The sequence below is a fragment of the Alosa pseudoharengus genome, unplaced genomic scaffold, assembly GCF_046254945.1.
Source record: "Alosa pseudoharengus isolate Yale_2024_CS ecotype anadromous, Long Island Sound unplaced genomic scaffold, YU_APseudo_1.1 YU_APseudo_1.1_scf_15, whole genome shotgun sequence".
Taxonomy (NCBI): domain Eukaryota; kingdom Metazoa; phylum Chordata; class Actinopteri; order Clupeiformes; family Clupeidae; genus Alosa; species Alosa pseudoharengus.
Window position 1 is genome coordinate 28,718,974 of NW_027468620.1, and position 26,694 is coordinate 28,745,667.

The following is a 26,694-nucleotide window of genomic DNA, read 5'->3' on the forward strand; positions in this document are numbered from 1 at the left end:
AAACAGGATTGTGTAGTTCTCTTAGGCTACATGGAGGATGTTCTGATGAAGAATCTATTGCAAACAGGTTCGTGAAGTTCTCCTAGGCTACATGGAGGATGTTCTGATGAAGAATCTATTGCAAACAGGTTTGTGTAGTTCTCTTAGGCTACATGAAGGATATTCTGATGAAGAATTGCAAAAAAGTTCATGTAGTTCTCCCAGGCTACATGGAGGATGTTCTGATGAAGAATCTATTGTCACCATCATTACCACAGCCAATTCAGCCAAGTTCAAATTGGACTATTGGAAAAAAAACTTCAAGATGGTCAATTGCAATATTGCATTAAAAGTAACAAATACTTCATGCTCATATTTCAAATGTAGTGGAGTCAAAAGTACAGTAATTGTCTTTCAAATGTCAATGGAGTAAAAGTCACACGTTTCAAAAAATATTAATACTCAAGTATAGTACAGATACTCAAAAATTATACTTAAGTACAGTAATCAAATAAATGTACTTAGTACTGTCCACCCCTGAGCATGAGGTATGAAAGATTTCACTATAAGACTGATTCTGGTGATGTGTAACATTCACAGGATGCCTTTTTTTTTTTTTTATCTCAATCCGGATTTCTTAGCTATACATGAATGGTTTTGTGGACTTCATTCTTGTTATCTATCCTAGTCGTCTGGCCCAGGAATGTACTAACTCCTCTATTCATGTTAGTTGATGTTACAGGCATAGGAAACATGCTGCCAGTCTCCAATTTGCATTTATTTTCCTGACTGTTTGCTAAATGCTGTTGTATGGTGTGACTTATTTGACTGTTAAATACATCAACAGTGGTCATACTGTTGCATGCTTGTGTGTGTGCCCTTGCATGGTAAGATACGTGTACTCACTGTAATGAACAGATGCCTGTATGAGCCGGGGATTTGGAGTACTATATCATTCATGCAGATTTAAGTTGTGCTGTCTTGTCTCAAACCAGGGCACTACACATCATGACATGTATGACAAGTATGACATGAGATATTTACTGGGTTTGTACATTCTTTTGTTGGACACACAACTACTATTTGCAAAAGAAGGCACAAAGAGTTGGCACAAAAAAAACTGCTGAAACTCATTATGTTTTTCATGTTGGGGAATAATAATACTAATAGAAGTAGGACAGATGTGAGTGATGAACTTAACAGGTTTTATCCAAAGAAATTGAGGACTAACCTTCAAGCGACATTTTATAAAGTATTTTGCAGAGACAGGTCACAGCACATTTGTGTTGCAGTGTGACACAGAAAGTTGTTTGTTGGCCTTGAGAAATGCATGGGAGGGGCTTGAGCCTGGGACCTCTGTACATTTGCATGTGGTGTGTGTGGTCTGTGCTCAGTCTGATGGAGAAAACCTAAAAGACGAGAGAGATCTAGCTGTGCTCAGCATTCCAAAGAGAGCCGCAAAGCAGAAATCGAATCTTGGAAGTGTTTGTCTTCCTCACGAGGATGCCCACCTACACTGTGACCATTGCCACGGGGAGCCAGTGGTTTGCGGGGACCGATGACTACATCTACATCACCCTGGTTGGAACTGAGATGTGCAGTGAGAGGACTCTGCTGGATAAACCCCTCTACAATGACTTTGAAAGGGGGGCTGTAAGTACTGGCCTTCTTTAAAGTAACATTAACAACTGATAGGTTATCTTGCAGTGAACCTAAAAAGTTCTTCAGGTCTTTATTTAAGAAGGGGAAGAATGCAAGCTGACCAAAAAGAGGAAGAGTGCTAGCACGCTTCTTTGGTATTCTTTGCAACATAGAATATAAAGAGTACATACTTACTTATAACCCCTACCATCCCTATTAGAAATTAACCTTTGTGATGGTCATCCCTTTCCACTGTAACTAACACCCAATTTTAGGTTGACTCCTATGATGTGAAGGTTGTTGAAAACCTTGGTGACATTGAACTGGTCAAAATCGAGAAGAAAAAATATTGGTTCCAAGATGATTGGTATTGCCGATACATCACCGTGAAGACCCCAACAGGAGATTATATCGAGTTCCCCTGCTTTCGATGGCTAGTGGATGACAAGGAAGTGTCACTCAGAGATGGAAAGGGTATGTATATTCCAACAACTAGTTCTACATTAGGGCCATGTAAACTAGCTGACAACATAAAACTGTGAATGCACTGTATATGAGTGTGTGTGTGTGTGTGTGTAGCTCGTTTGCCACAGGATGAGACGACCAGGACAGCAAAGCAGCACCGACGCAAAGAGTTGGAAACCAGGCAAAAGCTTTTCAGGTGGGTGTGTATGTGATGACATCAGTGTCCTTATCTAGAACTATTACTGAAACAGATAACTGGTACAATGTCAGAAGAAAGAGTTCCAAAAGGAGCTTTACATATCATCTGTATATGACCTTAGTTTACCTGACTTAGGAGTGTTAACAGTACAATATGAGGTTTAATATATGGCAGGCTCAAAGGAATACTTCCTCATGACTCAGTTGTGGTTGAATTGGTGTAAGAGACTCTTGCACAATGTAGTGTATTTTGCATTTGTAATTGATATGACATAAGAACATATGTTGTGTATAGGATGAGGTTTCTAAAGTATATTTATTTAGATTTGATATTTACATTTTTGATTTAAATCCCAAAGATGGAAAGAGTGGCACCCTGGGTTTCCGATGAGCATTGACGCCAAAGCTCACAGAGATCTCCCCCGTGACATCCAGTTTGACAGTGAGAAGGGTGTGGACTTCGTTTTGAACTACAGTAAAGCGTAAGTAGATACACCCAACGTGAGGGGCTGCATGCTTGCATACTGTTACCAGAGTGACAAGGGAATCATTTTGCAGAGTACCTACATTTGCATCCTATGATTCCTGTGTACCAGCAGTTGTTTCAGCTTGACTGAAGACTCTAGTGGCTGGCGGCAGCAGAAGCATCATACAGTTTGCACAATCTGAGGCCTGAAAGAAACATTTGACAAATATATAGATACTAAGCGAAGGAAATGACTGGTTATGTGGCTTAAACAGAAAAAGAGGTGTTACATTTTTTCTAAGATGAAGTGCTTATTCATTTCTTTCAATGATGAAGTGGTTGTTCATCTCTTTCAGTTTGCATTGCTATCACCTTATATGCTTATGGAAATGCACAACAGCAAACTGAATGCAAGAAAATGCATGTATACAAACTCAAAAGCTAACATGATACTAATGTCCATATGAATGTCTCATATTTTGCTCATGTACATTTATTATAAAACCTCAAATGGTTTATACATTTGTATCAACCTTTACACCTGTGAGAGGAAAGGCAGTATGAGGAATTGATACATTTTATATTTTATATAAAGTGAAATACAACTGTGCAGATGTTATATCACTCAAAACAATTTGCCATGTCATTCTGAAATTCATTTGACCTGACCTGATGTAAATTTCATAGTACAAGCGTCAGTGTCTACCATATTCTCCCACTCACTTCCTGTCGCTGTTCACTGACCTGAATAAAGGCAAAAAATAAATAAAAATGATATGCAATATTAAATCTGAAATTCAAATATTGAGACAACAAACCCTAGGAGAAACACTAGTATGATGGACTAGTAATGATGAATGAAAACTGTGCTTTGTGCAACGGTGAGTGTGGATGCGACTGTAGAATACCACAGGTAAAGCATTAACTATTGACTATTGCCGAGGGGAATCTGCCAAGGGCAACTGTTAAATGGTTGATTTTAATCACTTATTTTTTTTGTTAACACTTTTGGTTCTTTTGGTTCACTTTTGATTTACTACTTGACGTTTGGAAAACAATGTGTTTCAGTGCAATATTGCATTGAAATAACATGGGATTTGCAAATGTATTCACAAATGTGAATAACCTTCATGTTAACTTTTTGGAATTGATTGGACTGTGAGGTGTGAATATTCTGTTCTGAATGTATTTGTCATTCCTTATGTTCTTACAGAATCGAGAATCTGTGTGTGAACCAGTTCATGCATATGTTCCAGACCTCTTGGAAGGACCTTGCTGACTTTGAGCAGATATTTATGAGGATCAAGAACACCATTTCAGGTAAGATGGAATGATTGTATGATTTAGCAATATGACAAAAGTGTGAATTATTACTAACATTGTACATTTACAATTGTTTATTGTGGTGACACTGGCGAGAATAATGAATATACAATCACTTTTTGGCTCTCAGATTAGTACCTGATTGTAGATGTATATTCCCTGGTACTACCATTGGTGTTGCAAAGCATGCAGCATGCTTATAGATTGTTATCTTTTCAAAGACACAAGATATTGCGTAGATATCTCACCACAAGTGGGCCAAGAATTTCTGTCTTTCCAACTATCTGCAGAGGTGTCAAAAGTATTCACATTCATTAGTAGAAGTATAGAAACTAGGGTTTAAAAAGACTTCTGTAGAAGTTGAAGTATCAACTCAAGCTTTTTATTCAAGTAAAAGTGTAAAAGGACTGGTTTGAAAACTACTTAAAGTATAAAAGTAAAAGAAAAATGCTATTAAGGACAAAAGCTTAGGCCACCACAAAGGAACAGGAAAGGGCCCTTTAGTGCACTACTGCACTAGTTTTTTCTAAAGGCCGTAATGACTATAATATTAAAATGTTCATGTTGAAACATTTGGGATGCACTAGGCTACCTGTTTCAGCCGCATATATGCCCATTGAAAATGAACGCATTTTAGTACAGGGATCTAAAAGGGTTGACTGGTCTTCCTGGCTACCAACCTCCTCACTGGTGCTTGGTTGGGACAATTTGCTCGAGTTCTCTTCTCTCGAGAGTCTCTGCCACGGACATGTTCCTACTTGGCTACATACGTATGCCCTTGTTGGAGGGGGACGTGATTTGTGTCATGTGCAGGTGTGATGGATCGTACAAACCAACAGGGTGTCGGAATGGTATGGTGTTTATACTGTAGCTTACTTTTCATCCAACCACAATCAAATTCACTCTATCCGGATGGCACAATTCATCTGGATAGTTTTTTTTTGAACGGTGACAAGCCGTAGCTATAGCTTTGGTAGCTATACCAAAAAATTCTACTTAAGTATGGTAACAAAGTATTTGTACTTCGTTACTTGACACCTCTGACCATCTGTGCTTTCACATTCACATTCCACTGAAAGGTATTGGACAGTAAAGTTATATCATTCATGCTGACATAAATGATGTAAATAACCACATACAGGCATCTTTTCTTTCAACAATAGAATATGTTATGGAACACTGGAAAGAAGACTTCATGTTTGGATACCAGTTCCTTAATGGATGCAACCCTGTTGTTCTCGAGAAATGCCACAAGATACCAGACAAGTTCCCAGTTACTAATGAAATGGTGAAGGACTGCCTGGAGCGGGACATGACTCTTGAGGAGGAGGTTGAGGCAAGAACATGGAATCCCTGTGCCTCATATCAATGTCTGCTATGAAACATTGTTCAGATAGACTGAGAATTTAGAGAGGGCAAAACAAACTAAAATGTTTACTTTTTGCAGGCCGGAAACATTTATATTGCAGACTACGAGGTAATGGATGGAGTGACCCCAAATGGTACAGATCCATGTACTCTGCAGTATTTGGCTGCTCCAATCTGTTTATTGTATAGGAGTATACGGAACAGAATAATGCCATTGGCCATTCAGGTATTCCTATTAAATAACTGTAACCACTGCAGATACTGGTGATGATGTGATATGTAAACCAGTAACAGTGACTCTAGTTGATTTAAAATGTCATAGATTATTATTTCAAAGGCCCTCATAGCATTACGTTGTGAAGACATCATCACGCAATGTCAATGAAAGTCAACATAACCTAAATACTTCCTGGCAGCTGCACCAGGTCCCTGGTGAGGACAATCCCATATTTCTCCCAAGTGATGATGAATACGACTGGTTGCTGGCAAAGATATGGGTGCGCTCCTCTGATTTCCACGTCCACCAAACAGTCACTCACCTTTTGCGCACTCACCTGATCTCTGAAGTCTTTGGAATTGCCATGTTTCGTCAACTCCCAGCTGTCCACCCAGTTTACAAGGTTCCTATCTTTCAGTCAATTCTAACTATGTGTAACATAACATGTATCATACCCAAGAATAACATAATGAATAATATGATAACCACACATTTTAATAGTTACCATGAAAGTGAACACACAGAACATCCACATGTTACTTGAAAATGTGTATCTTATGTTGTCTTATGAACAGTATATCACATTTAATCTTAAGTGGCATCATTAAAACTGTACTGTTGTGTGATTTCTCTTGTCTGTAGTTGCTTATTCCACACATCCGGTTCACAATAGCCATCAACACCAAGGCACGGGAGCAGCTGATCTGTGAATGTGGCCTCTTTGATAAGGTTTGCTCAGACCTGTGGAGTCCTAGACATCTGCTTTATTGTACAATCAGTTTATTAATCATTTATTTCCAGCATGCCAGGCTACCCGACAAGGTATACAGACACACTGTCTGTTTCTTCCTCTACTTTCTCCACTGTGACATGGGCTAGGCCTCATAGAGCTCTGTTAGTGTAGTGCACTATGTCATAACATTTTCCTCACGGGTTCAAAAGAGTATATATATATACTTAACATGTTTGAATGTTTGCATGTGTGTCTGGACAGGCCAATGGAACAGGAGGAGGGGGCCATGTTGAACTGGTCCAGAGAGCCATGAAGAACTTCAAATACAAAACCCTCCTGTTCCCAGAGGGCATCAAGGCCCGGGGAGTGGAAAGCCAGGAGGAGCTCCCCTTCTACTTCTACAGGGATGACGGCATGAAGGTCTGGGAGATGGTCAAAAGGTAACCAGCTAAATATAGATAAGGCCAACAGGACGCTATGTGTTCAACTATGGCACTACATCTGTGTGTTTAACCAGATCGAAAATAGCATTGTCTACATTTCTGTTATGACTGCTGAGTTGAAATCTCTCTACAGCACTACTATCAAAATGTGACCTAAATTAAGCATGCAACAAAACCAGCACATTGTAAAGGTATCCATTGGTGTAGAGAAACTAACTCTTGAATGCGGCACAGTTTTGTGGCAGATATAGTGGCCATATACTATGACAGTGATGAGACTCTGCAGAAGGATGAAGAAATTCAAGCATTTGTGAAAGACGTCTGCAGCTTTGGAATGCAAGATTTTGACTACTGTGGTAGGTCAAAATCTCTTGTTACACCACACAATACTCTCAAGGCCTTTGCGTTCACTTGCAAGCAGATTACACCAATATAGGGAAGTTACTGAAGTAGTTTCCTGTGCTGTAGCAGAAATACACTTCCTGCTGATCTCAAAAACTCTCTCTGCAACACTTGTCCTCCTTCCCTTGCTACATTAGCAGTGATGTTAGATAGATAGATACTTTATTGATGTGAGTGAATTTATGTTACTTACCTCAAAGCCTTTACTTCATTGTAGAGTTTCCAAAGGCCTTGAAGACCAGGGAGGAACTGACAGAATACCTTACTATTGTGATCTTCTCCGCTTCTGCACAACATGCTGCAGTGAACTTTGGCCAGGTTGAGTAACTAACATAACATTGTGGCAATTGCCATGCATAATGAACATATGGAACATATTAACACACGGTGCAAAACAAACTATCTTGCAATGACCTCGTTCAACCTTTTACTCTTCCTCTTTGTTCAGAGACTAGCATCAATGCATTGTATACATCCAAATGTGCCCCTTTGATTTGTGTGAGTGAAGCAATTGTGTAGCAAAGAAAACAAGATAAACAGCACAAACTCATTTTACGTAATCTTGACATCATGATAGTGCATTTGGATTCAGTGATGAATCAACTGAATAAACATAGTATCATAACCAATTTTGGACCAGTAAGCAGTTAAATACTAATCAAATGTGTACTTTATTACGTGGCAGTATGACTGGTGCTCCTGGATTCCAAATGCGCCGTCGACCATGCGCAAACCCACCCCTACAAAGAAGGGCCAGGCCAATGTGGAATATGTCATGGAGAGCCTACCTGACCGCGGCCGCTCCTGCTGGCATCTGGGGGCCGTGTGGGCCTTGAGCCAGTTCCAGGATGATGAGGTAACAACAGCCAAACAGAATATATAGCAGTGCCACCAATTGCATGAATAACATGTCTATTTACTGATGGCTTCATTGGCCCTGAGTTGAAAGTCATACTGTAGAAGTGATAAATCAAATACCTTTTCCTCCAGTTGTTTTTAGGCATGTACCCTGATGAGCACTTCATTGAAAAGCCAGTGAAGACTGCTATGGAGAACTTCCGCAAGAAACTCGCAGAATTTTCCCGAGTTGTGAAGGCCAGAAATGAGGGGAAGAAGCTGCCATACTACTATCTATCTCCAGACAGGATTCCAAACAGTGTAGCAGTTTAAAATGGGAACATGATCTGCCCACTTTCACCTCTGGAATCTGTTGTAATTTAGCTTCCTATAGCAGCGCTGTGTGAATCATTTATAGCAATGGCAAATAATTTGTTTTGTTTTATTATTTAAAATGTATGTATTATGTATTAACATGACATATATCTTTAAACATACAATACTGATAATGTAGTCTGAAGAGCACTTGTAGGACTAGGCTACTTGATAATGTAGTCTGAATTCTGCCACAATAAATGTCTATTTTCTGCCACAATAAATGTCTTCTTTTCACTTTCCATTAAACTCCAATAATTTCTGTTGGCCTAGTAGTAGTCATTATAACATCATCAGCATGGTTAATTTATTTTGCAGAGACTATGAACTCCCTCATAAACTTCATAAATTCCCAATTCATGCCTGAGAGAAACTGCTTGCTACTTTCGCGTTCTTTACGTACGTTAATCAGGTGACTTTGATCAGCTGACTCCCTGCAGAAAGAACATGGGTGATTAGACAGAAACCAATGAGTAAGTTACATGTCAAAAATCGAGCTGTCTCGCAGCTATCTTAGGCAGGTTCATGTGAATTTAGAATATAAGAAGATAAAAGAACACTGAGTGCCAAAACGCTTCAGAGGTGAGTGATCTGCAAATAAATTTACGTGGACTGTCTATAGTTAATAGTTCCTATTCCTGAAGATGTCAGCTAGCTGCTAATGTTAGCTACAGTTGCTAGCTGTAGCTAGCAGGCTGTAACTTCGTCCTCTGATAACAGTTAACGTTTTTCTCAGGTCGAAGTAGAAAATGTAAGCAAGACTCCTTTATGTGCAGACACAAATCCTCCACGAAAAGAAACATTTCCTGGAATCTAGGCAAGTGTAGCACTATAGATTTAGCAAGGTTGATGGCTAGCTGTTTAGCTAACGTTGTCGTTTGTAGTTGATGACATTGCTGGACAAGTTTGACACGGTCACTTTTTGTAGATTAGACGCTATTAGGTAGCTATTACAGAGATTTAGCAGAAATCTGAGGCGCATAATTATGTCACGTACTTGCTCTGTAAACACGAGTAGATCTAGGCTGTGTACCGTGGTCTTTGTTATTGCTAACGGACTCTGGCATCTTCAGGTTTATTTTATTGAATAATTCTAGTTCAGTGGTTACAACCGATGATGTTAGGCCCTGTGTGCATGACCGGTATAATTCTACCCTCCGTTTACAAAAGTAGTTGATAATGCACTGTGTAAAATGGTGCCAGCGTGTAGAACTTACCGGCTCAGTCTGCAGTGAGCAGCCTCTTAACTTATGTACCTTCGTTGAAGTCCTTTATTATTTTCAATTTCGTTCACTGTGTTAGTGCTGTTTCCGATACCATGGAAAACGGACCCAGTAATTATAATGGTGAGGAGAAGCAGATCTGGGAGAGACCCTGGACGCTGGAGGAGATGCGCAAAAACAGTGCAAACTGGTCTTTGGCTGCAGATTCAGGGGTAACATATTCTCTTCTAATGTGCCATCACAAGCTCTAACTTACTGAAATGCCTTCTTACTGTGGTGTAGAGGTCAACGCATGTTTGTCTTTTTGCAGCTGTTCCTTTTTCTTCAAGACTTCTCTCAAAGGATGCTGTCCAAAACCCATGAGATTGAAAAACAGCTTGATGGACTTATTTGTGACACGAAAGCAACAGACAGCTGCCTGCATACAGTCTTTAATGATTTCCTCATGCTCTCCAACACACAGTTCATTGAAAATGTAATGTACATTTGTTTTTGTGTAATTTATACTTTTATGAAGTTAATGTCTGTGTGTGTGTGTGTGTGTGTGTGTGTGAGCAGTAAAAGTTGTGTTTTAACCTTGAGCCATCTCTTTCTATTTTATCCAGAGGGTGTATGATGAAGAGATTGAAGAACCTCCAGCAAAGCCTGACGTCCCTGAGAGACCGTCTGAGCAAGTAGGTTATCAAGAGGTTGTGTTTTTTTAGCCTGCATCCTGGTGTTCAATTGATAAGTTGTAATATTGCAGAAAATTGCAAAAGTTTCAAGTTGCTTACACATTTGATATTTACTCAGATGTTTATGTCAGCAATAAGCCCCAAGTGGCCATGCTTACATTACAACAGCTAGTTCTAAGGGGTGTTGTAAGATATGATGCAAAGTTGAAATGTTACCTTATATTTTAACATGTTGATATGTCTAAACTAAAGTAACATTTTCCTCTTTGTTTTTAAAGGAGAAAACACGTGAACAGAAAGAGGCTGAGCTGATCCCAAAGGTGCAGGAGGCGGTGAACTATGGTTTGCAGGTGCTGGACTCTGCCTTTGAACAGCTGGACATTAAGGCTGGCAACTCAGACTCTGAGGATGAGGAGGCCACTGATCGTGTGGAACCCATTCTGGAACCCAAGGTACAACACCTAATTTTGTTCATGGTGTGTACTGTAGTGTGTAGACCTTGATAAACAAATGAATCAGGTTGACTGTCCTAACCCAGAGTCATCTATATGAGTCAGAATACTTCATATCATATCAACGCAAATTTGTAATGCCAAAAGGCATTTGTTCGGAGTAACCCATTGTTCTGGCATTTGAATACTGCTTTGCTACAGTCTGCAACCTGCACATCTGCCTCTTACTGTATGTCTGAATGAGATCAAAAAAGATGTTAAGATGACATGAAAAAAGGGGTCATTTATTATACTTTCAAAAATAATGGTAATGTTTCTTTACTCTCAAATTCCACCTTGAAATTTGTACCCTCTTTTTCAGGATTTGTATGTAGACAGACCATTGCCTTATTTGATTGGTTCTCAGCTTTTCATGGAGACTGATGATGTGGGGCTTGGAGATCTTTCAAGTGAAGGTAACTCTTTTTTTTTTTAGCCAGTTTGTAAAGGTTAAATGCATTTAGACATGCAGTTTATTTCATCACTGTTTTTCTGTCCAGTATTATTTGGCTACCTTTGCCCATGATGGCACGATCCCCAGTATCTGAGCAAAATGATTTATGTTGGCTGTTCCTGGGAAATCTTTATCATGCACAGTGGTTGTCATTCCCTTATTATTCTTAACATTTCATAATTGGATTCAGGTGTGGTTAAAAAAAAATCTGATTATCTTTAGCTTATGATAAACAAGGTTGTGTTCCCCCTCAGAAATGTCCATAGATAGTGATCGGGACAGTGTTGCAGAAAGCGAGGAGGACAAAGATAGAGATGTGAGTCTGATTGTTTTCATTCTTCCTTCCACATCTCAGTCCATGCACTAGTTTGATGTTTGTTTTTCTGTAGTCCGTAAACTCTTAGTCTTTGCTCTAATACCGTGTTGTTAAAGAAATATAAATCAGTGTAAACTAATACACTTCAAAGACAAATTATTCATGGTGTTTTAATGAACAGCAGTCAGATGAGGACTTTGACCAAGAAGAAGATGGTCAAGGCAGCTTTAAGAAAGTGAGTCTGTCAAAGTTTGTTTGATCATAGTTTGATCATTGCTTGTTGTTTTTATTACTTCGTTTTTGTTGTTGCTGTTGTTATTAAAAGTTAAAGTCAGGTCGATGGTATTTAATTTCTCTTTTGTGTGTTGTGCCTCGTAGAAGCCCTCTATCTTAAGTTATGAAGAGGATGATGATGATGAAGAAGAAGAGGACTCTGACATATTTGGTGAATCTGACAAGGAGGAGGATGGTGAAGGAAAGGTGAGTGTTTTTAGAGAGGTGTCTGCATTGTCAGTTTCTCACTAATGTTTTGAAATTGAGGTAGAAATCAATAGCATATCCTTTGATGTCAATGCTAGGCTTTAGCCGGACCATCCTCCTTTGCTGATGAGCTTGCCGCCAGGATCAAAGGTGAACCAACCAATAAGCCTGAGCCAGCTCGAGCAGGTTGGTATAAATAGACCTCTCCCCCCCTTTTCATCCATTTTACATGATCCAGTTGCCATTTACAGACTTTTAGGCTGGACAATGTTGGCTGTCTTTCTTCCATCTGATTTGTCATCTCATCACAGACGGGTCTGTTTTTGTTTTGTTTTGTCCTTTTTGTTTGTGTTTGTATGGTGTTTCACTTCAGCGTCATCATCCATCTCCTCCATCTCTAAGAAGAAGAGTAAAGCAAGCAAAGCAGCTCGTCCACAGGGTAGGGCCTCATGCATGCTGTGCCTCTGCCCACAGCATCTAGACTGGGTCATTAGGTTTGGTGGCAGCTGCCCCCCCCCTCAGTCTTCTGCAGTCCTCAGGAGAAATAGTCTTTTATATATAGTGCTTAGCCCCAAGGGTTAGCTGCACAGGCTAATCCTCTTTGGGGAAATATTTTGAAATTAGACAGAGAAATGAGAAGTGTGCTTATGTGATTTTGCTTTTCCTTTTTCTTCTGAAAAAGACCTTAGTAATTAACACTATAGGGCAGTGTTTCTCAAACTTTTTCAGACCAAGGACCACTTAACCAGTAAAAAAACCTCACGGACCACCTAGCTAATAGACACAATAGGCCTACTCACTGAACCACCTTGCTAATTGTCTTTGCACCTTGCTTATGGTGTCAGAGGATTCATATGATTTAAACTGGCATAGCTTACATAGGCAGTGTTGCAGAACTATTTGGATTTACATACAAGTTGGTTCAATATTGCAAACAACTCATCTATATTATTTTTTACCACGTCTGCTCGCGGACCACTTGGGATAGCTTGCGGACCACCAGTGGTCCCCGGACCACACTTTGAGAAACACTGCTATAGGGTTCTCCATAGCACACCAGAGACACTACTGATATTTTGAAGTAGCAGTAACATTGCTTTGATATATTGAGTCATGTTATTTCACCACTCAATGTTTCCACAGTTGAGGAGGAGGAGGAGGACGACGACGACGTGATCTTCAAACCACCAAAAATGGAGGATGATGACTACTCACCATTTGGGGGAAGGGGTGGCCTCTTCAGTGGTGGCAAAGGCTTGTTTGATGATGATGATGAGGTACAAGAATGTATAATCTCAGTGAATCAGCGGTGTATCAAAAGGTCAATTCTGTTGATGCTATGGCTGCCCAACTCTGCCTAAAATCATAATAACGATTATTTTGATCAGTATTGAAATCACAAGTATTTAACACGGTTAGTCATTGACTTTGAAAACATTCTGCACGTCATTAAGAGCGGACTACCAACATGTCAAAAGTGGAATGAAACACAATATTGTATTTTTGGATGCCAAAGTTTCAAATTCAAACTAGATGTACCGCGTAGCGGTACAAAATATGACCGCCGCTCAGTCCTGCACATCCATTCCGCGAAAATAAATCATATTAATGAATTTGTCTCCATCTTCTACTCCATTCCCCACTCTTGAAACTTTTGTGTATGCTTGTTTGAAATGTGTGTTTGCACACATTCCGCACACAAAGTAGCCTACTGGCGCTGCAAAGGTGAATAGATTTGTTTCTGGGCCAAAAAATCTGTAACATTGTTATAAAACCTTTAAAATCTCTAAACAATCACAAGTAGGGCAGTTCATCACAGTCCATCCATTCCACTGGACTGATGAAAGGTACACCTGTAGGCTACATTGTATTTGGGAAAAGCAGAAGGTAGCAGCATAATGTATTTATTTATTTATTATTAAACAAAACAATCCCTGTCAGTTCCATGCAGTTTTCAACAGCTATCAAGAAGAGAGGTCATGTCATGGATTTTTGTGAATGTTTCTTCTTCTACATATGCATAAGTTTAGTCATCTAGTTCAAATGATATTCAGCTTTATTGTCAATGCACAAATGAAATACCAGTAGTCTAAAACAAAATGCCGTTTTTCCCAGTGGTGCAAATAACTGACATGTCCAAAGGGCCTTCATGAAATGCGTTGCGAGACTGTTCATACACATTTTAACGGGCAAAGTTGAAGAGCTACTCTCCGTTATTGTTTGTGCAAATAATATGCTGATTCATGTTCCCTTGCATTTTGCAACCATGAGGTCAATGGTTAAGCTCAATCTTTTGACGCAATCTTTTGATTTTCACCCAGCCTAGTCCATGGTAGGCGCCCGATAGAAATATTGTTTAATTTTGCGATTGAGATATCCACGCACTGGCGCCCCCCCTGCGACGTGTTCGCCCCCCGGTTTTAGAGCTATTCTAAATGCAAAAATGCATAGAGGGAGTTATGACAAAACCGTGACTGTTAACAAACTATAAGCTATATAAGGTAGGCCCTATGCTAGGCCTATTACACAACACAAATTGTCGCTAGGCTATGCTGGCGACCCAAATAAAATCTCCGTTGGAACCAATGGCTTACACCTTACAGTATCAAGCTGCCACCTCTTGGCGAAAAAGTTAATAGTTTTGCATATCAGTAGTAATACATTTCACGTAGCTGTGAATCACGGAAAGGGCGAATGAAGTGGACACTTCTAAACGGAACCCAACCCACTGTACAGTAGCTCAAGGTCTGTGGCTAAAGCAGCCATAATGAAAGCGTTATCATTGTTTGGATACTTCACACACACGTGTTTTTTTAATCACATAGACTACAACTACCAAGCTGGAATCAAAGCACATCGACTCCCCTCTCACACCCTAAACACGCACTTCGAACAAACAAAAAGCGCCTCAGTCTCACGGAATAGCCATAGGCAAAACTGTATCTGACCCTTGTAACGTTGGTACTAAATCATTCATCGCAAAGAATGATTTTTGTAGCACGTGCAACAAATATGTGTAGGTACAGCCCTGCCCTGAATACATCTCAACGTGCGCTCTAAAACATCTGGTTTAAATGGAGATTGTAGATCATCACGGGATCATAGACAGGTTATCTTTCAGGTAGCCTATATATTTTCCATTAAAAACCATCACGTAGCGAACGTGTTGTGGCTAACTCACTTAGCTCCTGTTAGTAGCCTAGGTTATGGTCATAAGCAAATGAGATGACAGTCGAAAGATACAATTAGTGCTGTTATCGATTTGCTTGGTAGCTTATAAACGCATTTATGGTTTTCTACAAATACATCAATAATCAAATTGGCCTCCATCACTCAACCATGCTAACGGTAACATTATTTTACCTACGTTCTGCTATTGATAGGATTAACGTAGCCTACCTGCAGTAAAAAACAAGCATGTCCGATAAACATTCTCAGATTTATTTCGGCTTCAAGAGGAAATGGGAATTACATGTCATGCAGAAATCATCCTACCCTTAGACGTTCTCTGCGGTAAACTACTGTAGCCTACAGTCTTGTCCTTGTAGGAAGCATAGTGTCTTTCCAACCCATTTAAGATTAACTTCCAACAAAATTACGTCTCACTGCAACGATGCGCCATCTAGTGGACAAACGACTACTTATCGCCAATACTGGAAATGCAGCCATGATGATGATGATGAATATTTATTTTGGTTTTCTTTTAATCCTACTGAATTTGTAATTATGTATCGGCCGTTCTAATACCGATAGTATGTGGGTGCCTGTGTGTGTGTGTGCATGTGTATATGTGTGCACCACCATCTACAGGCCAATGAGTGTAGAGTCACTAAATGTACACATAACTTAATTTTTTAGACCCCCCCATGGATGAAATTCTACGAAACTTGGCATACCCCCAGAGAATGTCAGGTTAATCATACACATAAAATTTGGTGCAGTTCTGAACGTCTTTACTGAAGAGAGGGGCGATTAAAGCAGAATGATATTGCATTTTCATTTTTTACCGGGGGGGTGCAAATCACAAATGAGTGATTATGGGCTAAGTTGATGTGGGCCCTTGAGACCAACATACCATAAAAATTTCTTCATCCTCGGTGCCACGGTTCAGGTAGTTATTGAGGAAAAACTGCATTTTTTGGGTTTCGGGGGGCCCAGCGCGGAGGGGGAGTGGCCCCCGGGGACCAAACGAAATTTTTCCGTAAAAGTCTAGTGGGGCTACATACCCACCAAATTTCATGTGCCCTGGTGTTTCGGTGCCCCGGGTATCGTTGACCAAAATTTCAGGAAGTAGATGACGGGAAAAAAAAAAAAAAAAAACTTTGACAATCCCTATATGACCGCTTCGCTAGCTTCGCTAGCGGCGGTCATAATAAATGCTCTGCCATAATTGTTATCTTACTCTATCTTTCAGGGAGATCTGTTCTCTGAGGCTCCTAGGCAGGAACCAGAAGTTAGAGGACCGAGCTCAGCACCAACCACAGGTTTGTAACCACATTCTTCTCATCTTGCCACAACTACTTAAGAGATAAGCTCTGTTTTTCTGAAGATGAGTACGTGTTGCATTGCTCAACATTTTCTCACACTTCTATAACTGTAGGCCTGGAAATTGGCTCCACCCACACACTCCCCCATGCACTCTCCCACCCCAGCCTAAGGCTATCTATCTATTAGGCTATCGATGTGCAGGTTTCAGTCCTCCTTCACTAATGTAAAATGCATCAATTTAATTGCCAACGCAAGCATGGTTGCATGATTCTTGCATGAGAATCTTACCAAAACAATGGCAGCAGTTATATGGGTGTGGACATCAGCCATTGTTTTGAAAAGTTGTCCTCATACAGTACAAGCATCACACTGGTAGGCAGATGGAGAAAATATTTACATGCTTTTTATATAAATTTAATTTGAATGTTTGAATCTACTTCCTTTTATTAAATAACATTTACTTCTTAGCCTACCAATGTGTGCAGCTTGAGTGGTTTCAGTTTCTCTCGTGCAGCCACATTAACTCAATGTTAGGCTTCTATGTTTGGTGACTCCAAATTAGCAAATTTGACCTGGGGAACTTTTGCTTTCTTCTTTTATTGGTCCGTAGTTCCAGTGACCGAGGCACTGAATGTAGTTTGATTCAGCAGCTCTGCGGACCAGCAGTCTCCTTGGCTTATAGTTTGAGAAACACTGGCATAGTTGACTACATGTTTAAATATGAGGGGTATTTAAACTGCCATTGTAGAGAATGATGAGTGCCATTGATGATGAGGGATTTTCTTTACTTTTACAGAACCAGTCAAATCTAAGAAGATACCTTCCAGTGCAGTGCCTGAATTTCCAGGTATGGTAGATCGACATCATTCAGAAATGGATTAGATAGAATTTATGTAAGGGATAACGGCCGCCGAGGTGTCCCGTTATACGGGATTAATAGACGAGGCCTCCGCCGCGGCCATCAATTCAGTATTACGGGACACATCGAAGGCTGTTATTCTGCTTATCACCCGGTTTTCACTATAGGTAATAATCATGCCTTTATAGTACGCAAAGGAAACAAGCGGTTCCATTTACAAAGAAGCCGACTTGTACGGTTTATTGTACAACTTTCTTTGGCCCTAACAGTGATGGTGGTGGACAATTATCTTGGTTACAGTTGATTCCATTGTTGCGAAGCCTGCTTCCAGGCTCAACCATCATCCTACTATGATTGCCTGTGAATCATAGTAACATTGATATGGAGCAGTGATTAACCTTTTTTTTACCAGATCTATTTCATAGGTGTCCCGTTATTCAGAACATAGCCACCCCATTAGCCAATCAGAAAATAGTATTTCTTCTCTCTGGGTGATAAATATAAATGTTTTAAAGATGACACAAGTGTCTTGATGACCATGGTTAATGTAATCACCATTATGTTCTTGCTATTGCAGAAAATAGCCTTTTTGGTTCTCCAAATGACTCTGATTCTGTTGAGAGCAAAGAGAATGGCGACTCGTTCAAGCCTAAACCACCACCAATGGAGAAACGATCAACTGGAGCGGGAGGGCTCTTTGATGAAGATGATGATGAAGATGACTTCTTCAGCGGGAATACTCTTAAAAAGCCAAGCCTGAGTGAGTGTCCCTTTGTGTCTAATGCAAGTCTACAGACAATGAGATGGCATTCAGCCCCTGAGGCAATGCTGTGCCTTGGGAAATGTCATCACTAGAGCCCAACCGATACGGGATTTTAAAGACCGATATACTGATTTTGAGATTGGAGGATTTAAAAACCAATAAACGCTAAATCGTCCGATTTTCATTCAACACAATGCTAAAATGTCAAATTGAAAAGTTCCGTTTTTAAATAGGCCTAACTATCTGGTATTTGGGCACCCATGTTATTAGGTTACAGCAGCCACACTGTCTCTGCCATAACCACGTCGCTTGAATCGTGCTGCAAATGTGACCCAGCGTCTCATGCGAGCGGTTCTGTGCAGAAATATATTGAAAAGAGCAGTTGAGCAGTTTTCAGCGTGCCAATTCACTTCTGTTGACATTCAGACAAAACAGAGATCTAGCTCGCTACTCTCTCCCCTTTCCCTCCCGTGCAATTGAAACTCTCCTAGACACGCATCTTGACGGTGATTGGCTTAGAACAGTTTATGTTTTTATGGTTCAGGTTGGACCAAGTTGTTTTTCTTGCCGTTTTTGGAGCCTGGGCTGTCCACAGAAATTTTTATTTTTTTTACAGTGCATTCAGGGCACAGGCAGCTAGCGGATGTTGTTTGCAGTATGTGACAAAAAATATTTTAGCTTAGAAACTGCATCGCTTAAAGCACCATTAATTTAAGAATAATTATCGGACGCTATAAACGCAGATAACGATAGATAAGCAGATAGCTAATATCGGCCGGTAATATCGGCACACTGATTAATAGTCGCTTTCGGGTGATTGGTGGCAAACTGTGTTCTGTTTGCTGTGTTCTGTCAGCAGAAGCAAAGAAGCCCAAATCAAAGAAAGCAGTGGATCTCTTCGGGGGTGAGGATGGTGATGATGATGATGGGGACATTTTCAGTGAGGGCTCAAGTGCTGCTCCTGCCCAGCCCAGCAGAAAAGAGCCGCCTGAAGACCAAGACAACAAGGCTCCAGCCCCAGAGAAGAAGGTAGTCAGACATTTCCTTTGGGCCATTTCAGTCTCAATTGAGCACAGGAGCAGTAGGCATTTGGTTTTTGTGCACACTGTGATTTGTGATTTTGGTGTCTCCTCCAACTCTGTGGAAGTATTTTTCTTTTGTTGAAATTCACTTGTGTGTGTGTGTGTGTGTGTGTGTAGGTGCCTGCTGGTGCCATCTCCATGTTTGGTCCAGGCACTAAGAGCTTGTTAGTGGAGGGGCTAAGGAAGCGCCAGCCATCTACCAGTGAGGAGTCTGAAAAATCCGAGGTCTGATGGCAGCCCTGCAACTCACCTCACCCTCTCAACCCACTTTTCTAGAAACAACATTTGAAATAAAAGTTTCTTTTTTCCTACTTCTGTTGTTTCAGAACGAGCCTCCTGTGGACATCAAACCAACAGTCACCAAGCCAATGGAGAGGAAGCCTCAGAGTAGTAGAGGTCTGTTTTCTGATGACGAGGACTCACAGGTAGGCCATGACGAGCTTTGTCATCCATCAGGCATGCCTCAAGAAGATATGTTAGACTTACAGTACTGTGAAAATAGTTCAGAAACAGACATCGGCTGTGGAGCAGAAAATAAGCAGATGTATTTTACACACGGTTATCCTCCTGCTGAGTAATGGTCTGGCTTTTTTGTCCTGGAAGATCTTTCCGAGCATGACCAAGAGCCAGTCCAAGCCTGAACCCAGCACTCAAGCCAGACCCAGCAAGGCCGCCTCCTCAATATTTGATGACGAAGATGAGGTATGAGTATGTTACAAGTTGGAATTGCTCAAACAGACATGCTAAATGAACCAACCAACAGACATAAATAAACATTAAATAAACATTTAAATAAGTATACTTATTTAATGTTTTTTTTTGTCTGTTGGTTGGTTCATTTGCTTCCACTCTCCCTCTTAGGATCTGTTTTCTTCAGCAACCAAGCCCACATCCATTCAGCCTCCAACAACAGCAAAGCAGGTGTCAAAACCAGCCTCCTCATCCCTCTTCAGTGATGATGAGGTATGCTTCACACAAATGTCTATGCATGGAACATAAATGCAAAATGCAATTCATCATCTCTGTGAACCAGCAACTAAGCACTACAGCTGACCAGTACTGTACATCTCATATTTCGGTATACACTGTTCTTTTAATAATGAATGTGGAAAAAGACAGTATGGCCCTGAGGACAAAATAAATACAACTTAAAAATCCAAATTCCACATTAGATGAGATTTGACAAAATTGTTCCAGATTTTGGTTGGTACTGCACCGCCTCTAGCCTATGACTGAAGTGGCGTTAATACCAATATCTGCTAATTAAAGGCTCCTTCTGTAACTCCAGTCATTTCTTTGCCGATTTCTCACTTTTGTGGTCACATTTTTCTCTATGGAGCTCCCCTACAGTCTTTTTGGTCTTTTCCCTGGCTCTGCCATTATGAACATCTAAAGAATGAATCCATCTAATATCTAATAGCTAGCCGGCATGGCTAACTGGTGCTTGGGGGGGGTGTATGTCCAGAGAATTTTAACTATTTTGTGTTTCTCGCTTGTTCTCGCTTCTCATGGGACTTCCTGATTTAGACATTGCCGGGACTCTAGTGTAGATCTCGCAAAGCTGGGTTTCCACTAGGAGACAGTAAAGGGAGCAGGGAAAGTCGCCATTCTCGACACAACTGACCATTTAACCATCACAATAATTACTGTTTTATTAAGTTGAAAATGTTGCATAGGGGGCCTTTAATTTACAAGACGCAGAGTATAATTAAGCAGAAATCGGTTGACTAATTAGGAAGGTTTTTTTTTTTTTACATCTAAAAATCATAGACAAAGTCTCATTTCAAGGCAGCTACATTAGCGATTGTCTCAAGGTGTTGATGGAACAGTCTCCCCTGTGCTCTTCTGTGTTCCAGGATCAGTGGATGAGCTCTACCCCAGCTCTGGTGAAGCCAGAGGAGAAGTCTGGAGGCATGAAGACAAGCGTTAGTGCCCCCTCCTGTTTGCCCACTGCTAAAGCAACACAGAAAATCAGTCTATTCAGTGATGATAGCGATGACCTGTTTGCTGCCACAAAGGAGTCAAGGTCAGTCTGACCACATCGCGTGATAAAAGCACTTCCAGTGCAGAGAGTCTCTAAAAACTATGGCAACATGCAGGCTTGTCATTTGAGGGCGTGTCTCTTTTGTGTCTGTGTAGTCAGAAAAAGCCCCAGAGAGTGTCGTTGCTGTTTGAAGACGAAACTGAGGATGATGAGAAGGACTCCCTCTTTGGTTTCAAACCTGCTAATAACAACACTGTCACCAGTCCAAAAGTAAGTAGGGAGTGGTACTGCATTTGAATGAAAGTTAATTACAATCTCCTCCCCTAATAGACAGACATGTGAGTGTGTGTGTGTGTGTGTGTGTGTGTGTGTGTGTGTGTGTGTGTGTGTGTGTGTGTGTGTGTGTGTGTGTGTGAGCTGTAGCTAAAGAGTCCTGCTCCGTGTCTTTGTCTGTCTTCTGTGGTCCAGGTGGCTGCTGTTGACCCAGTGCCCCCCTCGCTGCCTGCTGGGAAAGCTCCAGATGAGAAGGTTCCGGCATCTGTGCTAGAGAGGGCACCTGAGGAGAAGGTGGTGGCAGCTGGACAGCTCCCGCAGTCACCACTGTCCTTGCCCCAGGAAGCCGAAGAGGTTAAGAAGAAGCCTGCTGGCGCAGTCAGTCTGTTTGGGGGAATCGACGTGCTCGGCGAGAAGCCAGATGCTCTCAAGGTGAGACAAGGAATTAATCAGTTGTAGAAAGGATCTCTGTTAAAACACTGAAATAGAATCACTAATAGCCAATTATAGTTTGCAAAATATCTGCAAATAGATGGCACTCTAATCTTGATCTTGATCTTAACTGATGCAGCCGAGCAAGATTTCGCTTGAGGATGACTACGATAGCAATGACTTCCTGGGTAAAGAAGGCCCTCCACCACTAGTGAAGAGTGGAAAGAAAACAGCATTAAGTCTATTTGATGATCATGATGATGAAGATCAGGATGAGACCAATGGGGCTCTGTCTGTGTCTGTGTCTATCAAACCAGCAACCAAAAACACACTCAAGGTTAGTATCATTTCTGTCCTGGGCTACTGTATTGGATGAGTTTTAGTGAATTGATGTTTTTATTGGTATTGATTGTTCACCGTCTTTCTGATCTCTAACCTCAGGAGCCAAGGTCAAGCAACAAGAGCACCGGAGTTTTTCAGGATGAGGAGCTTCTGTTCAGTCAGACACAGCAGAAGGACAACGACCCAGATGTTGACCTTTTTGCCACCTCCGTCAAATCCCCTGTGAGCCACAGTATCTACTTATAAGATAGATGGAAAATTAGATATGACCGAGGGTGTCATGAAGCAGAAAAGTCACTGTCTCTATTTTGGCTTCCCTTTTGTAGAGTCCCTTACCTGCGTCAGTAAAGCCAGCGGTTCCTTTGCTGTTTGGGGATGACGACGAGGATGACCTCTTTGCCTCTTCCAAGTCGAAAGCACCCCCAGTAAGGGAACTCTCTGTCATTTATCTCTATCAGTTACACAGACCGGGAGAAGACACACCAAATAGGATTATATTATTCTGAGTGCTGTGAAATAGCATTGTCAGAGATGCAATTGTGTTAACACACACTAACAATTCCCCTGTCATCCCCAAATTTCAGAAGGTTGCTGAGAAGCCAGTTAAACCTCAGAAGGAAGAATCGTCTGTCAAACCTGTCAGTGGCACATCATCTGAAAATGATGTAAGGGTCAGCCAAATATCAAATATGCATTTGGTAGTTTTAAGCCTCTTCTCTTGATCATAGTCACAGAAATCATTTGTCAGTTGGTTTTCCACCTAACACCTACATTAACAGTTCCGTCCAGAATGGATTGTAGGTTCATTGTACTGTTATAAATGATAGAAATTGCCAAGTGACCGCAGGATTTAACAAAATATTTCGTAGGTCTCAGTCTTGTGTATATGTTGTTGAAAAAGAGGAAACATGAAATTGATGTCACCTGAATCAGGTTGTGTACCATTTTATGTACCGTATACTTAACATAGTGTTATTCCTTTTATTGCACTGCAGCCTGCAAAGCAATTAGAACCTAAAGGGCCTTCCTCTCGGATTGGAAAACTTCAAGTAATTCATCTTTTTTTACCCAAAGTCTTCTCTACGCCTCCGTCCTCTTAAACTTCTCTGGTTGTCTCAACCTCCCTCCTTTGACCCGTTTTGCATTTTCCCTGGACTTAAAATCTTTTTCCTTTACTGCTGCCATGAAAATGCAAGGAAGACTTAACTGTGGTTCGCTCTTGTAGTCTCTGCTGCACCATATGGATGCCTTCCTGTGAACTTTCGCTTCTCTCCTGACTGGCAGATGAAAACTTCTCCTTTGGCACGGCTGTCTTATCCTCTCTCTCTTCAACTTGTTAATTTTCCTCCATAGCACTTCCTTGAATCAGAGCATGACACATAAATAATACACATACAAAATGGTTGGTGTGTTTACTCTGATTAGAGCAGCTTTCTACGGCATCAGGCCCCATTTGCATAAGAGCTCAGTTTGCACAGAAGTCTCTCTTCCTGCCATAGAGGAGCAGTGTTTTTCTCAGCACGCACAGCAGGTGTGGCAGAGAACTGTGGTTGAGCTCTAACTTTAGGCTGTGTCGTTCCACTTCAGGCCAACCTGGGCATCAACCCTGCCAGCCTCCTGCCTGGAGCAGTGCCGCGGATCCCCGGAGCCGTCAGCGTTCTGCCGGGCCTGGCGCCCTCCCTATCCGCCGCCTCCAGTGTCTCCCCCACGTCTCCGCTGCCAAGCCCAGCCAGCGCACCCACACAGCCCCACACGCCCATTGAGGCTGCCGTGAGCTTTGACAGCCCCGCACAAGTCGACACACTACGAAGTGCCAACAAGGTGGGTCGTGTGAGCACAGTAGGTGTATTCAATCTGAGGGTGATGGGTTGGGGGTCTGTGATGCTACTTTATTTAATGCAGTTGAATTCTTTTCAACTACGTGATTTGTAAACTAGTTCCAGTTAATGGTTGTATATAATGTTTTGGAGTAAGAGCAGCACTGGTGTATTGGTCACTGGTGGTGCACATTGTAGATTGAAACCTCCTCCTGTAAACCCTTTCAGGGTCGCACCAAGGGGGCAGTCCGCCGACGCCCCCAAACCAGGGCAGCCAGGCAGCTAGCAGCCCAGCGCTCGGAGGACCGGAGGGACGACAGCCCAGACGAGAGCTCCAGCAGTGGGGCGGGCCGCAGCCCAGCCGCTGCCTCCGTCCTGCCCACCCCCAGCTTGTCCTCGCCTCTGCCCGCCTTCTCGCTGACGGCAGCCACCCCTCCGGAGAAGGACTCTGCACCGGCGGTCAGGCCCAAGAGGCCCCCGGTGACGGCGGTGGCTGACGATGGGGATGACCTCTTTGGCTCTGGCGACCTTTTTGCCCCCACGCCTAAACTGGAACCCTCGCCCAAACCCAAAATGAAAACTCCCGCAGAGGTGCCTACCAGCGCGCCTAAGAAAGATTCTGCTCCCTCCATTTTTGATGACCAAGGAGATGATCTCTTTGGCCTGGGGAAGCAGAAGTCTTCCAAGAAGACCACATCAACTCCGTTCCTGGAGGATGAGGATGAAGATGACCTGTTTGGAATTGGTTCAAGCATCGGTAAAGCTTCAGCTACTAAAGACTCAAATGCTGCAGGCAGTTCTACAAAACAGGACATTTTCCAGGTATGTAGAGTTTGGCTATTACCTCTAGAATTGTGCTACTCGGTTTAATGTAATTATGGAAGTCCTAGTTTTCCCACTGAGGAATTGATTCAGTAGATGGTGATAACTGTAGATGGGAGCACTAAGGTAATGGCAAGGAAACCATTATTAACTGGGATCAGTGCCTTTCACAGAAGTTTGCTGTCCTGTCCCACATTTGAATGTGTCTGAGGTGTTGTAAAGCTGCAGACTTTAAGAGTTTGTGTTCTTGCAGGACAAAATTGAGACGACTCCTAAAGCAAAGAAGAAAGAAAAGTCGTTGGATGCAAGCTTGTTTGATGACAATGTTGATATTTTTGCTGACTTAACTCCAAAAGCAAAACCAAAGGAGAAAAAGTCTAAGAAGAAAGCAGAGCCCAAATCCATATTTGATGATGATATGGGTGAGTACTGATGAAAATACCTGTCATTCAATCAAAATTCAGTCATTTTGATTGAATCTCTGAATAAGCCTCATTGAGTGCATTGATCTTGACACGTCTGTAATAACAGGTGAAAAAACTACTCAGAATTCTTTTGTCAATTCAGAAACCAATGTCAGTAAAACTACTGTAAAAAGGATACAAGGCACTAAGCTGCCAGACAATCGGAGAGAAAAATGATTTTATTCCATGTGCAAAAAAGAGATGAAAGAGGCGTAATGTAATGTAGCCTAGATATTATTAGTAGTGATGATCCACATTTGTCTGTGTAGATGATATCTTCTCACCTGGCACCACTAAGCCAGCAGCAAAGCCTCCCTCCAAAGCCAAGAAGACGCAGCCTGCCTTTGACCCTAGCTCAACAGAGGACTCCAGCTCCAGTATGTTTGATGACCCTCTAAATGTCCTTGGTGGGAACTGATTTTTTTAAGGCCTCAAATGTAATATTATTCAGAATTGCTTTTGTGGAGGACAAAATAAGGGTTGAAGAGACTGAATTAACACTGTTAGTTTATTTATAATTCCATCAATAACATCCTTTAAGATATTGGCCAGAGGGGGTAAAAAAATCATTGTAATGGTGTTTGTAGACTCATCAGATTAACAGGTTATTTAAAAGTAATTAACTGCCATTCTGTAAATGATCCATTTGTTGTAATACACATCATGACGGCACTTTAAGCATGAATTTTACCTTATGTAGATAGATTATATGTCATTTATATAAATGAATCATTGATCTGTGAACTTACATTTTGCTATGATGTTACTTTTAAATTTAACTCTTGTATCAGATTGTGCCATAATATTGGACTGCTAAATCTCTTACATTTGTGTGCACTGTCCGTAGACTTTTTCTTTTTCTTGTAAATGTTCGTTGTTGTTTTTTTTAAAACTTTAAGCTGTTCAGATTTGTAATGCTGCACGTGGCATTTGATTTTTGAAAACTAAATATATATATATATATATATATTTTATGAAAAATATATAGATATCTTGTGTCCATGTACAGCCTCAATGAATGAATTGTTGTTTGTAAATGCAATGTAATCATCCACTTGAAGAAAGGTTTGAACAAAAATACTTTTAATGCAGTATATAAGAGTAATTGTGGTAGGGGTGTGGGCAGCAGTGGTCCCTTTTTTAACATGATTGATGTTAAAGAAAGGAAAGGAGAAAAGCCCCCAAAAAACTTTATTTGTTTTCTATTTCCTATTATCCCATAGGCTTTTTTGGTAATATAGGTTTAGTCCTGGGTGCGCTGCTTTTTTCCTGTGGTCCTCTTG

General features: G+C 41.2%; 2 protein-coding genes across 5 annotated transcripts; both read left to right on the top strand.

The window, feature by feature from the left end:
• Window positions 1-1,349: 1,349 nt before the first annotated feature.
• Window positions 1,350-8,710, top strand: alox5a (arachidonate 5-lipoxygenase a). The gene is made up of 14 exons (XM_076286191.1): window positions 1,350-1,632; window positions 1,896-2,094; window positions 2,200-2,281; window positions 2,643-2,765; window positions 3,963-4,069; window positions 5,236-5,408; window positions 5,520-5,666; window positions 5,857-6,060; window positions 6,300-6,386; window positions 6,652-6,830; window positions 7,068-7,189; window positions 7,453-7,553; window positions 7,921-8,091; window positions 8,226-8,710. The coding sequence occupies exons 1-14, from the start codon at window positions 1,483-1,485 to the stop codon at window positions 8,403-8,405; spliced, it is 2,025 nt and encodes a 674-aa protein (XP_076142306.1). The 5' UTR covers window positions 1,350-1,482; the 3' UTR covers window positions 8,406-8,710.
• A 149-nt stretch (window positions 8,711-8,859) lies between these two features.
• washc2c (WASH complex subunit 2C) lies at window positions 8,860-26,590 on the top strand. 4 transcript variants are annotated; one of them, XM_076286188.1, is made up of 32 exons: window positions 8,860-9,029; window positions 9,750-9,882; window positions 9,981-10,145; window positions 10,276-10,344; window positions 10,623-10,796; window positions 11,158-11,251; window positions 11,544-11,605; window positions 11,787-11,840; window positions 11,984-12,085; window positions 12,184-12,271; window positions 12,459-12,524; window positions 13,229-13,362; window positions 16,500-16,569; window positions 17,370-17,420; window positions 18,010-18,192; window positions 19,055-19,224; window positions 19,395-19,502; window positions 19,604-19,702; window positions 19,881-19,979; window positions 20,139-20,240; window positions 21,134-21,303; window positions 21,417-21,531; window positions 21,730-21,966; window positions 22,106-22,303; window positions 22,408-22,530; window positions 22,635-22,733; window positions 22,893-22,973; window positions 23,304-23,357; window positions 23,896-24,129; window positions 24,354-24,947; window positions 25,201-25,369; window positions 25,681-26,590. In XM_076286188.1, the coding sequence occupies exons 2-32, from the start codon at window positions 9,766-9,768 to the stop codon at window positions 25,827-25,829; spliced, it is 4,230 nt and encodes a 1,409-aa protein (XP_076142303.1). In that variant the 5' UTR covers window positions 8,860-9,029; window positions 9,750-9,765; the 3' UTR covers window positions 25,830-26,590. The 4 variants fall into 4 exon arrangements, with proteins under 4 accessions (XP_076142303.1, XP_076142302.1, XP_076142304.1 ...); XM_076286187.1 differs by having other exon boundaries at window positions 8,861-9,029; window positions 19,052-19,224; XM_076286189.1 differs by having other exon boundaries at window positions 8,861-9,029; window positions 11,790-11,840; window positions 19,052-19,224.
• The last annotated feature ends 104 nt before the right edge of the window (window positions 26,591-26,694 follow it).

Bases quoted from the DNA above. Each gene is read 5' to 3' on its own strand.
- alox5a (XM_076286191.1), top strand. From the start codon at position 1,483: ATGCCCACCTACACTGTGACCATTGCCACGGGGAGCCAGTGGTTTGCG. The intron at 6,831-7,067 runs GTAACCAGCTAA...AATGCGGCACAG, and splicing joins GTCTGGGAGATGGTCAAAAG to TTTTGTGGCAGATATAGTGG. The intron at 7,554-7,920 runs GTTGAGTAACTA...ATTACGTGGCAG, and splicing joins CTGCAGTGAACTTTGGCCAG to TATGACTGGTGCTCCTGGAT.
- washc2c (XM_076286187.1), top strand. From the start codon at position 9,766: ATGGAAAACGGACCCAGTAATTATAATGGTGAGGAGAAGCAGATCTGG. The intron at 19,980-20,138 runs GTATGAGTATGT...TCTCCCTCTTAG, and splicing joins TATTTGATGACGAAGATGAG to GATCTGTTTTCTTCAGCAAC. The intron at 22,531-22,634 runs GTGAGCCACAGT...TCCCTTTTGTAG, and splicing joins CCACCTCCGTCAAATCCCCT to AGTCCCTTACCTGCGTCAGT.